Here is a 16190-nt window from a genome sequence, read left to right as displayed (position 1 = left end):
TGACTCTGTCCTCTTTGCAGCTTCCTTCCAGGTATTTATAGATATTGGTAAGATTCCCCATGGCATTCTCTTCTCCAGGCTGAATACTCCAAGCTGTCTCAGCYTTTCTTYATAGGAGAGATGYTCCAGYCCCTTTACCATCTTCATGACTCTTCACTAGACTCTCTCCAGCATGTCCATGTTTCTCTGRTACTGAGGAGCCCAGAACTGAACATAATATTCCACATGTGACCTCATAGCTTTTCTGAGGTTTAAAAGTCATGGGTTTAAACCTTATTTCTATAGCTTGGGATTTTGTAGTTAATCTTACTAATTCATACATCTTTGTGCTAATTTTAAATGTGTAGCATTTTTCCTCAGCCAGAGAGGTCTAATCAAGACACTGTACCTCAAATTTATCTCKGTTTTGTCTGGTGTAGCAATACATTTTCAAAACTTAAAAATCAAGTTTCAAAATTAAAATTATGTTCTTAATTGAAGATTGTATGTTTCATGCATACAATCTGTAAATGCAAATTAGTATTTTCACAACTGAGGACTCTACWTACCAAGGAGATACCATGTTCTTMTTTGTAAACAYAGTTACTGTGTTTGTAAATGGAGTKACTTGATTTAAATGTGGGAAGACAAATTACCTATTTTTTTTACACAGTAAATATTTACATGTTCAGTTTAATGTACAGTTCATAATTTGACCATGAGATACTTTACTGATTCCAACAGAATTTTTTTTTGTGTTTATTACAGTGACATTTAAGAAAAATTCTTACCATTCATAGAAAATGAAAATAAATAACTGATCCTAGAAACATATTTAAAACTAGTTATCTGGCTGCTGCCATCAATAGTAACATGGTACATATYAGCTTTGAAAGGTTGCCATTTAGGTATATGCAAATTATTGTAACACAATCCATGGTGCTGAATAGCACCTGAAGAGAAAAGGAAACGTGATTGTGTTATATTGAACACGAGAGAAAATAAAAGAAAAAGAAAAAGAAAAAGAAAAAGAAAAAGAAAAAGAAAAAGAAAAAGAAAAAGAAAAAGAAAAAGAAAAAGAAAAAGAAAAAGAAAAAGAAAAARAAARARAAARARAAAAAGAAWAWMCTTRWTTTATTAGTAATCACATAATGTTTTTCTGAAAAAATAGAATTCAAAGTTGCTCTATGTATATGCTCAGTACTTAATTTAAATACTTTGCAAGACCTACTAGACCAATGCCAAGAAAAAGATTCCATTGAGACATATAAGGCAAAATTCTAATAACCAATAGTATATTTATGGGAATGAGATACTGAGCTGTCTACTGCTGTGTAACTATAAGCATGTTAATTAGCCTCATATTTGTCATAGACTAAAAGTTAAACATATTTTTAAMGCCTTTTACTGACTCAACAAGAAAGGTCTTAAAAACTCTACTACAGTAGAATACAGTAGCTACAGTATAATATGGATCAGGCAGAAGATATATAACTTGAARCCTGAAAGCCAAACTAAATTAGGATCTTCATGGACAACAATTGCATTTCTTCATCTGGTTCTCACTTCTGTACATTTGGCCAAGCATTGCAACAGATTATATTTTCTACAGTGTTTTCACAGACCTCATGGAACTCTGCAGATATTTTATTTTACTCAAGAGAAATGAACTATTCAGTCTCACAGCACTTCAGGATAAAAACTGTGGTTTCTATGTGCATTTGCAGGCGATTGAACAAGTAACAGCAAGTCAGTGAGAGTTATCTATAGTATTTRAAATAAAGAAGACTTTCAAAATACRAAATCTAAGTGGACACTGAGGGAGGGCAACCCACATAATTTTTAAAAGGCGGTTACTCCACTCTTCTCTAAATGAGCTGGTGGTATGTGATGCTGSGGATGTAGCATATAAAGTTGCAGTGAAGACAGTGTTAGTAGTGCACAACTTGGACCCAGGCCATTTCTTGATTCATTGATCTGATGTGAAGACAAGGACATCAAGAGGAAAAAATCTCTGCTGGAGGCGAGGCRTGGTAATGCAAGTCTTCATTCATTTCCAGCATAAAATCAAATCGGTTAAGTCACACAGATCTTAAACTCATCTGTTTGACTTTGAACTGGAACAGACAAGCAGATAACATTTTTCTTTTCCCACCCCTGCTTTAGGCCAAGAATATTCACCTGCCAGCCTCTGCTCTTACACAACAGAGTTGTTCTGAATCACTCCATAGTTAAAATGATGTATTACTGCAGATAAAACTAGAAATGTGGGGCATTTGAAATTATGGGTATTTATTATTTTTATCTTTGAGTTGCATGGCCAATCCTTGGGTGATCCCAGCATGTGAAGCAATTTGGAGTACTGCTTGTACCTGACRTAGGAACCACAGCCTCAGGAGATCCAGCTGCAGCCCTCAGGAGGAAGCAAACCAGCATACTACATAGAAATCACAAGCACAAGGATGTCATTATTGCCCACGGCAGAGAATACAGCTAGGCTGCACAGGACAAATACAACAAATCAAAAAGCTTGAAATGTAAGTCGAAATGTAAAACCCRGGAGATTAAAGTTTATTCTCCCAAAAATTTCTAATGCATCCTTCCTCTATCTTACCAATCAATCTGTCTCTCATATTGTTCCCAAGGTTAATTTTTCACAAAATCCAGGATTGTTCCTCACATTTCTTTAAACTCTTTATAAATCAGACATACTTTGCAGCAGAGCAAAGTTTGTCTGGCAGAAGTACTTTCATTTTAACTTATCTTTAATTTYTGCTCAGCTTTTAATAATGTTATTGGGACTATGTCTCAATTTACAGTGTCAGCATTTTACAAACACAGTAGAACTACACTTCTTTCATTCTCATGTGGCAGTGACTGTTGGACAACAAGCTATGACTCTCAATTACCTTGTAAAACTTGCTTGTATAAATTTAGTCACTTCCTCCTATATCATTTAGACCACCTGTCACATCTGCTTATTAGTCATGAATATAATCTCAGGGAAAGTACTTCTTTTTCATTTAATATTGCAGAGAGCTATTAGAAATGGGGTCAATGTTTGAGTGGCCTCTGGGAACCATTAGAATAGAAAAGACAATGACAAATAGTGAAAGCTTGTTAAAACTGGCTGTGTTGTGTGAATGGCTGAAAGGTTAGATGTTTTAACTGAAAGCAAATTTGTGATGTACTTCAAAAAGACTTTTATCTGAGCATCCCCCCACCCCAGACCCAGAAATATGACTCTTACCAGTAGCAGAGTCTTTTGGAGCTTGGGCAAAACGTGCTRTGTGACCGAAGGTGCTTGTTTTTCCAGCTGCTGGGGTATGATGGAGATGTAATCCATTGTCTGTGTTAACAGGTCTTCTCTCAGTGCACATTACTGAATGATCTTGACAGGCGTTTGCCTGAACATTATTTACAGAACAAGTATTTTTTGCCCAAGGTTCATATTTGGCCGTGCTGCAGTCAGGTGTAGAGATCACAGTGGCCAAGCCAATACTACCAGCAGTATTCTCATTGTTTTCTGCACTATTCCTATTTAAAACCTGATTTGCTGGCACAACATGCCTGTCATTGAAATCATTCCTGCTAGCAGTGGTAGCTTGCAGCCTTGGAGGCGGCAGTGACTGACACCCAGGGCTGGCTCTGTTTTCAACACTTCTGTTTCCCGGCAGAAGTGTGGAAGGTGGGTGAGGTGCAAGCATTTTCCCTGGAGCTTTTTGAGCTTTGTTGGCTTCAGTGGCTGACTGCAGTTGGATAATAGTGTGTCTTCTATTCTTGGGCATAAAATGTGACTGGACTCTACCAGATATTGATCTTCTTGTTATTTTTGCCTTATTTTTGAGCTGACTAMCTCCTTTAATTTTAGAATTACTGCTACATACCGGGGGTTTACTTGTTTCATCTTTTGATACCATCCAAGCTTTTTTAGCATAAAAGGATCCAGTAGACACATTCTGAGATGGGTATTCTTTATTTGATTTTTTAGTATTAACATTTGGTTTTGACATATGAGAATTTTCTCSATTTTTTATGAACATGGGGTTTGAAGGTTGAGCAACAATATTTAAATTATTCTCAGGAGCATTGTTTGCAGTTTGAACACATTGCAGGTGTGAAGAAGATATTTCACTGATGCATTTTTCATTATTTTCTATTATTATCTGGTCAATTTGATCACACCATCTTAGCTTCCTATTGTATTTTTCATTTTCTGCACTTTTTTTTTTAATTTTTGCCAGTTCTAAACTGTCTCTAACAGATGATATGAATTGAGTTCCAAAACTGATCCCATGGTCCATAACCACAGTTTTGAAATGACTGGGTTCATTTTTAGAATACTTCTTTAAGATACTTCTGAATAACTTTGCTCTTTTTCTTTCAAGAATATTATTTTTCAGCATTTTGTCCAGGGCAGGAATGTCAGAATTGAACTCTCTATCAGACAACAGTGACTTAGTTTCAATTATATTTCCCTTTCCTTCTTCTTTATTATTCTGTTGCTTAACTTCCAGCAGAACTGAGACATTTGGCATGTCCTGAAATAAAGATGTTTCTGAAATAATATTAYTAATACATTTAATATTTTCTTCTTTTGTTTCAGTCATTTTTCCTGAGGTATTTTTTAAAAAGCCTGCACTGATGTTTTTGTCCTTTGTTAATGTATTGGCTGTGCTGGGAATGCCAGTGGAACATCCCTGATTAGGAAATAAGATTACAGATGTTGCAATAGGTTGACTGGATGCTTGCATAGATTTAGTTCTCTCCTGTGGGGTCATTTTAAAACCCTGATCTTGCATCAGATCCCGAACTCTTTCTCCTGGCATAGAATCAGGGATGTCCCACGCTCTGCTGAGATTGAAAACAGGATGACCAGTGGCTAATGTGCTAGCTGTTCCAAAAGAGGGCTTGCTTCTGCTATTTTGCAGAAAACTGAACGCATTACTTACAGAGCTCTTTTGCTTACCAGAGGTAGAGAATTCTGCAGGCTTTTTTCCGGGTCTGTGAGAAGCAGATGATTCTTCTTCTGAGGTGTTTACATGTTCAGCAGGAGTTAGAACATTATGTTTAGCTAAAAGATCATGAATAGGTATGTTGTGGTAGTGTTGCAAGTCTACATTTCTCAGACAATTATTTAGATGTGCATTTTCAGAAGTACTTTGATCTGTGTAAAGTAAACCATAATTCCTAGTCTGGCATTTTTCTGGATCGTATAGGGCACAGTCACACTGTGTAGTAAAAGATGATTCACTTGATGTTGTGCAATTTCCACTTTGTTCCCCAGCCTCAAGACTGTCAAGGCTCGTCAAGCTTTCTGAATCATCTGTTTCTTTCACTTCTTCATGAAAATTCTGAAATACAGGCACAAACCAGACTCTCAGATTTATCAGAAATGTGGTTTTGCTGATAATAATTTTTCATTAATGAGAGCTTAGACTAAATTAATATTGAGCCTGGCTTTTTTATGGCTTGGGGTCATATCCCCATGAGTGTTTCCATCAAGTCAAAATTTACCCGTGTTAAATTGCAAAAGAAAATTATGTAGTTTGGGAAGAAATCCAAACTACAGGAGAGAGCAGCATAGTTCAACAAATTTAATATTAAATTATATATAAATTCTGCAATATCAAAAAAGGAACTAGATTYATCTAAACAACAGTATTGCTTCTGAATTTCCCTAACAGGGTGGTTGTAATACTCTGCAAAGGTATTTGAGTGATAAAATGAAAAAGAATCCATGAAAATGCAGGTTTAATAGGGGATCTACCCCAAACTGCAACTTCTCTATAATACTAGACTGAACATGTTTCTTTTCCTGCAAAGTGCCACAAGTGATGAGGAGTTAAGCCTTGTCACAGCAAACACAGAGGAGTCCCTTGGTTACCATAACCACAGTGATTAACAACTCCCCTCAGTGAAATTCCTTCTTCAAGTCCTTCAGGAAGAAGAAAATATCTCCTGTTCTATGAGGACAGATCAARTCCCAGGGCATAAGGGATTCTCATCCACTTCCCCAGCCTTTTCATTAAATTTTAATGGAGTGGTGAACAAAAGCAACAGGCACCATCTGAAACACCAGTGAGACAACTTTGTGTATGTACTATACAAATGTTTTCTTCACTATGACTCCTCCATGCAAGCACCGAGATGCTAACATGGTTGAAAATACACACTTTGTTAAGTACAAGACTTCAAAATACACATGAACATAATAAAGGAAAACAAGTATRTCAATAATTTTCACAATCTCAGACACTCTTTCCTGGAAGTTCACTTTCACACAGCACAGCAGCAAAGTAATTACATTTTGTTGGACAAAATTGGTGTGAAAAACTAAGAGAAGCTGACTTAGATATGCGATCTTACGCAGTAAAGATTTCTTTTTTTCCATTAGTGACTTGAAATAGAAAATGGTTCAAATAGCAAAATCTGTTAACCTAGAKAAGTGATTATACATCCCCTAGCAATGAAAGAAAACAAATGTTTTGAAAATTTACCAGAAATAAATTTTGAGCAAATAATAATGCATTTTTGTAGTATACATTTTTATTACAGTAAAACTCTTATACATTAATATTGTATATTTTATAGCAATACAAATACATTAAATTGCAGGAGAAAAAKCTTAGGAAGTCCTGAAATACTTTTTATTATTGAATGAAATCTTACCTTGAACTAAATGTTTAGAGGTTGATGCAATTTTCCATTATAGTTATGATCTGAGATAAAGAAACTAAATAAAAGATCAAAGAAGCAAGTGTAGGGAAAGATCCCTTTAGGGAACATTTTCAAACTAAACCTATACAAACTGTTGTCTTTCTAATGGAAAAAAAAAATAAYATTTCATTAGTTATTTATTAACCTTTATTTTTGGCTAAATTATGTTGTTGACCTCTGCTTGAACTTCCCCAAAAGGCAAGGCATATACTTAGTGTCTTCTGTATCAGACAATATTTAAGCACTAACTTTGAAATTTTCAAAAGGGAAAAAAAMCCCCMAAAAACAGTGAAAAGAAATTACAGGTGTCAAACTTACTTCTTGTCTGATTTGGACCGCACCTCTATAGCAAAACATGTGTTTCTAAAAGGTTAGAAGAAAAATTTTGTAAAGATTGATTTTAAAAAACTTTGTCTTGCTAGCAGGTTAGCTTAAACTGATAAATCTGGAGGGTGCAAGAAATATGCAACATTTAAAGATTAAGATTAAAATAAAAATTCTACCCAGCTGTGCTCCAGAAGTTGAAAATAGACTTGATACCATGTTATATAAACAAGTACTCTCCTTAAAAAACAAAACCCCATGGAAAACAAAATCTCAGTTCAGGAAACATTCAGAAATGTTAGAAACTAAAGAACAAAGAAGGAGTTCTCATTTAAACACACACTTACTTTTACTTAGTTAATGCAAATTTAGTTAATTTACATTAATTCTGTTGTATCATACAATTTCATTCTTTCACACATTAAAATGCTTAACATTCTCATTAAAATTTTTATGTATTTCCCACGTTAGCCTACTATGCAATGCAATTGAAAGTTCCATTTCCTTGTAAAAATGTGTAATTAGAACTACTTCTGCAGAAATAAAAAAGCATTCAACATTTATCCCTTTTAAGTAATCAGTAAGGTCATGGAAATAAACCTGGAAATCCCAATGAYGTAATTTTTATTTAATCTGTGAGAATATTATAGGATGATAATGAAACAAAATGTTTGTATACAGAGTACTATATTGTAATTTACTGGGTTTGCATTTTTCCTGTTATGTAAGTAGAATTTATTTTATTGCCTGTAGCCTGCATTATCTTGTTATAATGCATAAAATCTAACACACCTCTGTCCACACACATCCACATATCCTGGGAAAGGAATACTTCTGAGGAGTTAAAGAGGTCACTTGTGTGTCTTAGGACTTAGAACAGCTGTGTTAAGCACTTTCATTTTAGTAAAGCACTAAAACAAAGAGAAAACATGAGCCTAAGAAATCTTCCATAAGGCCAGTGAATGAAAAACATTGCAACAAGTAGATTTTTAAGTGAACCTGACAAATGAATTTTCTGCCAAAGGACTTTGTCAGAAGGCTATGACATTAAAGAGCCACCACATGTRTATTTGATGTTTTCTGCAAAGGAAATGCTGACTCTTCCTAATTCCAAGAGGTGAATGGGAAAATTCTTCTGAAGACAAAAGGCTGAAAAAATTGCTATCTACTCTGAAAACAGAGGCCACTCACCTCTTACACTACTTGCTGTTTTTGATAATTTCAACTGGTTTCTTTACAGAAATTCCTTGGTTTTTACATGTGTGTATGTATAATGTTACACCTCACCTTGATTGTGAAGTAAAAGACACCATTGGACTTACAGATGTAAAACTTTCAAAACCAGTGAAGCACCTAAACAACTTCACTTGTTTCAAACTTGCTTCAAGAAAGCAAGTTACACTGAGAAATTATTTTGGTGCTTACCTTACACAAGAGATACTTTTTCTTAGCCAAACCCRCCAAAGAAGCTATGAAGGTATAGGATGACCAGAGAAAAGCTTACCATCAACATTACTGTCTTTCCTAGTCTAACTTGTAGGTACCTGATCTCCTCCCAAGCTGAGAATACAGAAATCACCTACCCATGAAATTATGAGTTTTTGAAAGGACCTGATTCATCTGTTTGGAAAATCATCACAGGATGCTACAAATGCAGGTTCAAACTTATTGGGATAGAAAGAACTCATTTCTAATTTCACAGGCACACAGACAATAGTAAGAATCCTAACAGTTGATTTTAAAGGAAAAGTTATCTGCAGACTGAATACCAGTGTTTCATTATGATTTTCAGTTTTAATAAGCCCTGAGGTAAATGTACATAACTGTGTAGGAAACAGATTTTCAGCTGAATTTATCTCTGTCTTGCTTTAGCATCTCAGTACTCAGAATGCTATTTCTCAGGTACCCTGTCCCAGGTGTCCAACTTTGACAAACCAATCTGGTTATTCAGCTCCAGGAGTGCAACTCATAATGCTAGGTTTAAATACTATTAAAACTGTTAAATGATTAAATGTTGAGGCACTGTGCACAATACTGGATTAGTCCCATTTTTTGTTTCTAACCCATGAATAAATTAATTTTGAGCTGGCACCATCTACCCCAAAAATTTGTCACATCTCTATAGCGTGGGACAGCCTAATTGAAAACTATTGAAAGGCAAACAGTCATGGAGAAAAACTGGGCATGGATATGAAATATTAATTCTAGAAGTTCTTCAGTGTTTCCGTAATAATCACTTTAACGATTACAGTTAACAGATTTGGATGAACTGGAGACATAACATCAGTTAAAAGGAGTAAATTAATACTATTTGATCAGTACACAGTTTCTGAATGAATCAGTGAGTGAACCTAATTTTTTAAATAATTTCTGGTTCAACTGAGGAACTACCCTACCAGAGCCCTTTATTTTCTAAAAATAATAATATACAGTTTTGTAGTCAGTGAAAAAGCATTGTTTTTTCTTTTAGCAATATAAATACATTGTAAAGAAGGAAGAGTTTTTAACCTGGTTCCACTCTTGTGCACTACACAACAGCAGCCAGGGCAGAAGGTGGATTTATAGAAGGAAATCCTAAAGGTCGGATACAGAAAYACTTTTAGAATTATAGAACATCCTGAGTTGAAAGAGACCCACAAGGAACCCTGAGTCCAAAGCCTGACTCCATACAGGGCAACCTAAAGGCTAAACCATATATCTAAGAGCATTTTCTAATATTTATATTTATACCTTGTCTAATTAGGCAATTTCATGTAATTGCCAACATTCACTGCATGCTTCATTAAATAATCACTTACCTTGAAAAAAAAAGTTAGTGACTTACATSTTACCTGTTTTACAAATTCAACTTTTTCTCAGACAGATGTGTTTCAAGACATACATTCTTCCTAAGAATTTTACAGATTCATTTTATAAGAACTTGTACAAGGTTTCAGCATCTACCTTCCCCTGAGCAGCCTACAGAATTTAAAGGCTATTTTTTTTAAATCTGTTTGAAACAGCATAATTCTTGATTTGTTACAAGAACTTTCAGTCTTCTGTGAGAGGTCCCGATTACTCTCTACTTACTCTTGTCCTCTGAATTTTCACTGTTTGGTTTGATGCTTTATTTTYCATTTTATTTATGGTGAGCCATACTTCCTTATGAAGATATGCAAGTATTTGGCACAAACTGCCCAGCAAAGCTCAAGCTACTAAATACCACAGAAGTGCTGCTGCAGGTTTATAATAAGTAATATTAAAATAATGAAATAATGTATGAGGCTTCTGGGTACCCAGTCCACTATTAGTCTACTAGGATAGAAGCAAAATTCAGGAAGAAAAAAAATAGCTAAATTCTGTTTTGCTTACAATTCACAAAAGCCTTATCTTTTTAAAAAAACCCTAAAACACAGCTCTGCCATCTTCAAAGGGGCAAAATTACTTTGAAGATTGATACTACTTCACGAGTAATGAATAGATTTTCCAACATCCCCTTGAGACACCAGTATATACTATCAGTGATAATACCACGTTAGCATAATGCAGCATCCTGGAAGACCTGTATGCACCAACTTTATACCTTCCAGCAAGCAAACATCTTACTATTACTGTAACTGCAGTACAGCAGAGAATTGATACTGCTATTTTTTACTCTGTTCTTTTCTTTCAGCTACATTTACAGACATCTTACTCCACTGCAGTAGAACAAATCACTGAAAAACTAGTCATGCAGTCATGAAGCATGGCAAAAATACTTCAGTGCATAGCTATATAAGAATAGTTTATATATATTTATATGGATACATGTRTATGAATTAAACCCAAAAATGGAGTCATGCTAATATGTATGGAAATTCATATAAAAACCCYCTAACCTCAATCCTACATTATTGCCACTTCAAGCAGGGCTTTGAACTGAGGAAAGACAGTATTGAGTGAATTCCAGACTGTCAAATATGAAGATTGTTATGTGATTTTATACACCACAAGCTTAGAATAAATTATGTGATGAAAAACCTCCCCCAAAACCTCAAAACATACTCTTGAGGAATACACAATCAAAACAAGTTGGAGTATTTGAGTAAAATAATTTAGTCTGTAGATACATTTCAATTTATCTTTATAGCACATGTGAATTTTGGATTCCTAAAATAACGTAGAAGATAGCCATTTGTCACAATATTGGTTGAAAGCCAATGAAAACTGAACACCTCTCTGCTTGCCAAGAGGAAAATAAGTAAAGAAATCATTCAGGTCTGTCATATAATTTAAATGATCAACATAAAAATGTTAACACTCCCATTTGCAAGAAAAAAAAATGGCCAATATTTCTAGATTTAAGGTGACTATAGAAACCTATTTCAAGTTGTTGAATCTACAAAATCAAGTCTGACTTCTGCTTCAATGTCATTTTATCCTAAGTCTCCCTGTCTGAGTCTGTTTTCCCACTAACTAGCCCTGAGCATTCTACAACTTCCTGATGCTTGGGAGAGACTCCGTACATGCCACTCCTTTTTTCCATGCTGGTCTTGCCTATGGCTCTGATGAATTAGGCTGACACAACGCCCCTTGCAGAAGGTACCTTGGTTTAACTCATTCCACTCATACTGCAGTTTTTCCATCAGTTATCTGAAACATCTCCATTTCATGGACCTGTCCAAACTCAAAGGCACACTAACACAAACAGCTAACATGTTAGTCTTATAGGTCAACTCATGCAAAAATCTGCTGCTTCCATTCAGTGGAACATCATTTAGAAAATACTCTTCCTTATTTCTGAGAGACTTCTGTGATTTTCACATGTAGCATGTATAAACACAGTACAGTAAGATACAAATTTTTCTTATGTTAGAGTAACCCGCTGAGCTTAAGGTTTGGGTTGCAGTTTCTGAGAAATGGTACCTGTGTTCCATTCCTATTTAGTAAGTATTGAAGTGTTTTCTTCCAAGGGGAATGGTATCCATAGAAAGACTGGTACTGAGTACTTCGATGGCTGCACAATATGCTCAGTAACAAAAAATGAGAGCCAAGGTAAAAATCCTGCTTCAAATCAATCASAAAGAGATTCAAATATGCATTTCACAGATACCATTTGGGTAACCGAATTATGGTCATCTAAAGYAGAGAAGAGGAAAATGCAATCTCTATTAATATATAATCTATACCTATTTTGTCAGTGAATTAGGTCTTACTTGCAAGTATTTTGTTTAAAAACTGAAATAATAGAGATAAAATGTTATGCTATCAGTTTATTTGAGGCACAGTGTATTTTTCTGGCGGAGCCTAGAAATGTTGCATGGCCATGAAATTTAAGAGGTGACAAAAAGACAAGATACCTGAACAATTCCTTGTCACATTTGAGCCATTTCAGTGGAAATTTTCTAAATTATTCAGTCAAGACTGGTACCAGAAATGGAAAATTTCAACACCATCAGTTAACAGTTCGAAAAAATGTTAAGCACCTTGGGATCAATGTCTTTTGGTGAAAGGCTGCATGCACCTTTAGCTGAARACCATGCTACCAGCTCCACTTTAAAGATTTTATTTATGAATGCAATAAAACCAGGAAAAGCTTGTGTGACAAATACTCCTTTTGCGAATGAAGTTAGCAGTATTMAATTCTTCAAAATGGAACACACTCATGAATATAAAACAACAACTTGATGTAGTGGCTTGGATGCAATTATTGCACAAATTAAAATCTACTGCTCTCAATACGCAAAATAATTTTGGAAAATGGTAGAAGGGTCCCTAAAACCCTTGGCTTATTGATGAATCTGTACAAATATTTAGAGATGGAAAGCAGTGAACACAGCAAATCTACTGGTAAAGGTTCACACAGAACTTTATTACCCTGTAGGAAAGTAAAGAATTTTAGGAATCTTTATAATCCTGTTGGGCCTGTAAAAACAGAAACAAAGAGAGGTCAAAGGAACTCAATGGATGGCTAAGTTGCAAAGCATGTGCACAGTGAAATACTTTGATTTCAGAAATGACTTTGGACAACAGGTCCAAAGACCGTTGAAGTCTATTGATCCCAGTAAGAGCATTCTGAATCATTGTAAATTTTATTAGTAAGAGAATTATAAATATTATTTCGTAAAATGGGAAGTCACAATTCATATGCACACCAGCCACCAGCACAACCCAAGTATTAAACTTCCAAAACTCATGCCATAGAACAAGGACAATAGCTTCCTTGACTATTTTTCTAATCAGAATCCAAAGCATGCAATTGCAAGAAAGAAAGTACAAATGTCTGAAGTAACTTGTAAATTGAATTTGTAAATATTTGAATATTTGTGAATATTTGAATTTGTAAATATTCAAAATATTTACATTTTGAAACTATTAATCAGAGGAAAGAAGCTGAGCAACCTCTAGTGGCAGCATAAAATAACATTCTGAAAAAAAGCAAAATTTTTGACACGTATTTTGAAAAATGCATTAATTTGTAAACACAAATTCCTATATTATGTACAYTGTCCAAAATTGCTGATAACATTTAAAAAAAGTATAAGCAAAAAATTATGCATGAATCATGGCAGTTTTTTCCTAGAATTCAATTAGGAAGCRATAATTCTGTTTGATAAAATACATTCTAATATAGAAATCTTAAAATACATTAAGAAGAATAGTTTTATATATATTTCTCAAAGAGAATGTGTTTTGTTTTCTAATTCTAAGATGTGCTAACACAGCTACTTCCAAATTGAGGATCATCATTTACGGAGGGATTTGTAAACACTATACCAATGAAATGAAAATGTGATATTATTTTTAAAAAAAATGCTTTGAGTTTTTTGTATATTTTTGTAAAGTGGTTATCTAGAATTCAGTTTTATCAGCTCTTTTCTAGAATTCATCATTTTCTCATCCTTTTTTTGAGCTTAGAAATAACACTAATCACYGCCAGTACAAATTATACTTTCTCTCCACTCAACCTTTTTGAACCTCGCTCCATTTGAGTGCGATTTTCTGTGTTAGCCATCAGCTACTCAAGGTTTTCATGAATATCCATCAGAACAAAGTGGATAAAAAGGCAGAGATGAATGCTCCTTGAAACATCAATATCAAGTTATATCTGAACTTTCTAGTCTTTCACAAGTTATCCAGGCACTTGTATTGAAAGGAAAAGCCCTTGCTCTATGGCCACCAATGATTCCATGCCTCCAGCCACAATTCATATAAAGAGACAGTGCTTCATGGAGTCCAGGTAATTTCAGGTATCATGACTCCGGATACCAGTAGATATTATAGAAATAAAAGAATGAGCCCTAAAGTATGCCCTATTTTTTTTTCCAGAAAATGTAATGTTGAAGMCATTTCCAAAATCAAAGAAAACACTGAGACATAAAATCACTTTGAAGGTGCACAACTAAAAAATCACTTTAGAGCTCAGTTCTTGATTTTCACTGTTTCCAAGGTGACTTTTTAAACTGATTTTCTGTCTAAAAATTAGTTTAGCCAGGAAAAGCTCATTGCAGGAACACCTGCAGCTATTCCAAAGATGACAAAAAGGGATCTAAAGAGACTTGAAGTCAATCTCTAACATATCACCACACTTTGGGGAAAAAACAGCCAAACAAAAAAGTCCCCCAACATTTGACCTACCATCATTATAATGCTATAGCATTTGGTGCTGAGCTGCCACAATCAGCACAGCAGAAACTTGGGTGTGCACTGAAAACTACCAATTTAACTTCAGAGGTGGCACACGACCCCTGTGGTCAACTAATGGCTACCAATTTCAGAGACAGCAATTCTGACATACAAATCTTACATTCACTGGAACAAAAGGACAACACAACAGGTATCTTGGATTAATTTGTGAAAGCATTCTTATAAATATTTTTAAAGATCTCTGACTTCTTACTGGAAAATATGTATCATTTTACTAAAAAAAAAATCTATTGATAAGATATAGTATGCTGTGCCATGTTGTCTAATTGATAAAGACTGCTGAACAGAACTTTCATTTTTATCACATTCAAGAAAYTGTCACACTTMAAAGCATCTTGTAATGAATCACATGCGAATATCATACCTCCAAGCTGTTGAGATGCTGTTTTTCAAGGAGCTGCTGCATTTCTTTCAGATTTTTCTGGAAGAGAAGTCGGTGACTATCCGTGTCTGTTCTACTGCTCTCTTGTATTGTTTCATGACAGCCAGATATTGCTGAATTCTGCTTCTGATGGAAAGAATCACTTCTAGATGCTGATGAGGATGAAGTGTCATCTGTGCTTCTTGGTGCAAACAAGCAAATTATTACTTCCTCTTATTTCTATTCATCAACTGTTCACTTTCAAATATGTTTCTTACCAAGAGTATACACCATCAATAAATGAAGAAAAGCTCGACAAATGCTGTTAGTACTATCTAAAAGTGTCTAACCCTTTCCATTTTAAAATTTCTGTTATTTATAAATAGACTTTTCTGATTGGGTTGTCACGTGACTGCCTCAGGCTGCATTAATATGGAAAATGTCAGCCAACAGTCTGGTAATCTACAGAAATGGAACATGGAGGGTTGTTTTTTTAAAAAAAGGGAAAAAAAAAMCCCAAGAAAATTGGTTTTATTTTTCCATAAAGTTGGCTTATGTAGAGAGTAACTATATTGATGATGTAAGGTGTTCCCTTACTTCAACAAGCAAGAAGGACTTTTAGTCCTCCTCCAGAGAGCCCAAATCTACTGATGATATTCAATGTCAGTATTGTGGTATGTTAAAGAATTGGTATTTGTAGCCTGCAAAAAAAAAAAAAATCTTTGTAGCTAGTGTAACTGGGTCCTGTGACCAGGATGAACCCAAATAAAGACAAAGGAAGCCACAGATTTTTACAGGATGAGAATTAGCAAGAGCTACGAGACTTGTTGACAGCCAAGAATGAAAGAAGGATGTGAAAGCAAATGAAAASGAAAATGTGCAATTAATGACTAGGAAGGCAGGGAGTGCATAACAAAGCATGTTCAGGAGCAAAAGGAAGATAGAACAGGAATGAGGTTGGGTAAGATCATTAAGAATAGAAAACAAGAAGCAAGAACTAAGTATGGTTGCTATCAAGGATGACAAAACCAAGAAGTAAGTAGYTTTAAGCAATAAGAAAGGTAGGCCTTAAAAAACCCAGCAAACATAGCCCACATGCCAACCCCCACCAGCTCATGGGTGGATCAAGCTTCATTATTCT

General features: G+C 34.9%; 1 protein-coding gene across 1 annotated transcript in view; it reads right to left on the bottom strand.

The window, feature by feature from the left end:
* CEP126 (centrosomal protein 126) overlaps window positions 1–16190 on the bottom strand; it is a 35310-nt gene that overhangs the window by 4591 nt on the left and 14529 nt on the right. The window contains exons 5-6 of the mRNA XM_057370812.1: window positions 15053–15251; window positions 3230–5333 (exon numbers count right to left, since the gene is read on the bottom strand). Of these exons, the coding sequence (XP_057226795.1) occupies window positions 3230–5333; window positions 15053–15251 (2303 nt within the window). The remainder of the gene's footprint in view (window positions 1–3229; window positions 5334–15052; window positions 15252–16190) is intronic.

This window comes from Malurus melanocephalus, unplaced genomic scaffold (genome assembly GCF_030028575.1).
Source record: "Malurus melanocephalus ecotype Western Australia unplaced genomic scaffold, MMel_1.1 scaffold_134, whole genome shotgun sequence".
NCBI lineage: Eukaryota > Metazoa > Chordata > Aves > Passeriformes > Maluridae > Malurus > Malurus melanocephalus.
The sequence above is the reverse complement of the archived record's forward strand: the minus strand, read 5'-3'. Positions and strand labels throughout refer to the sequence as shown.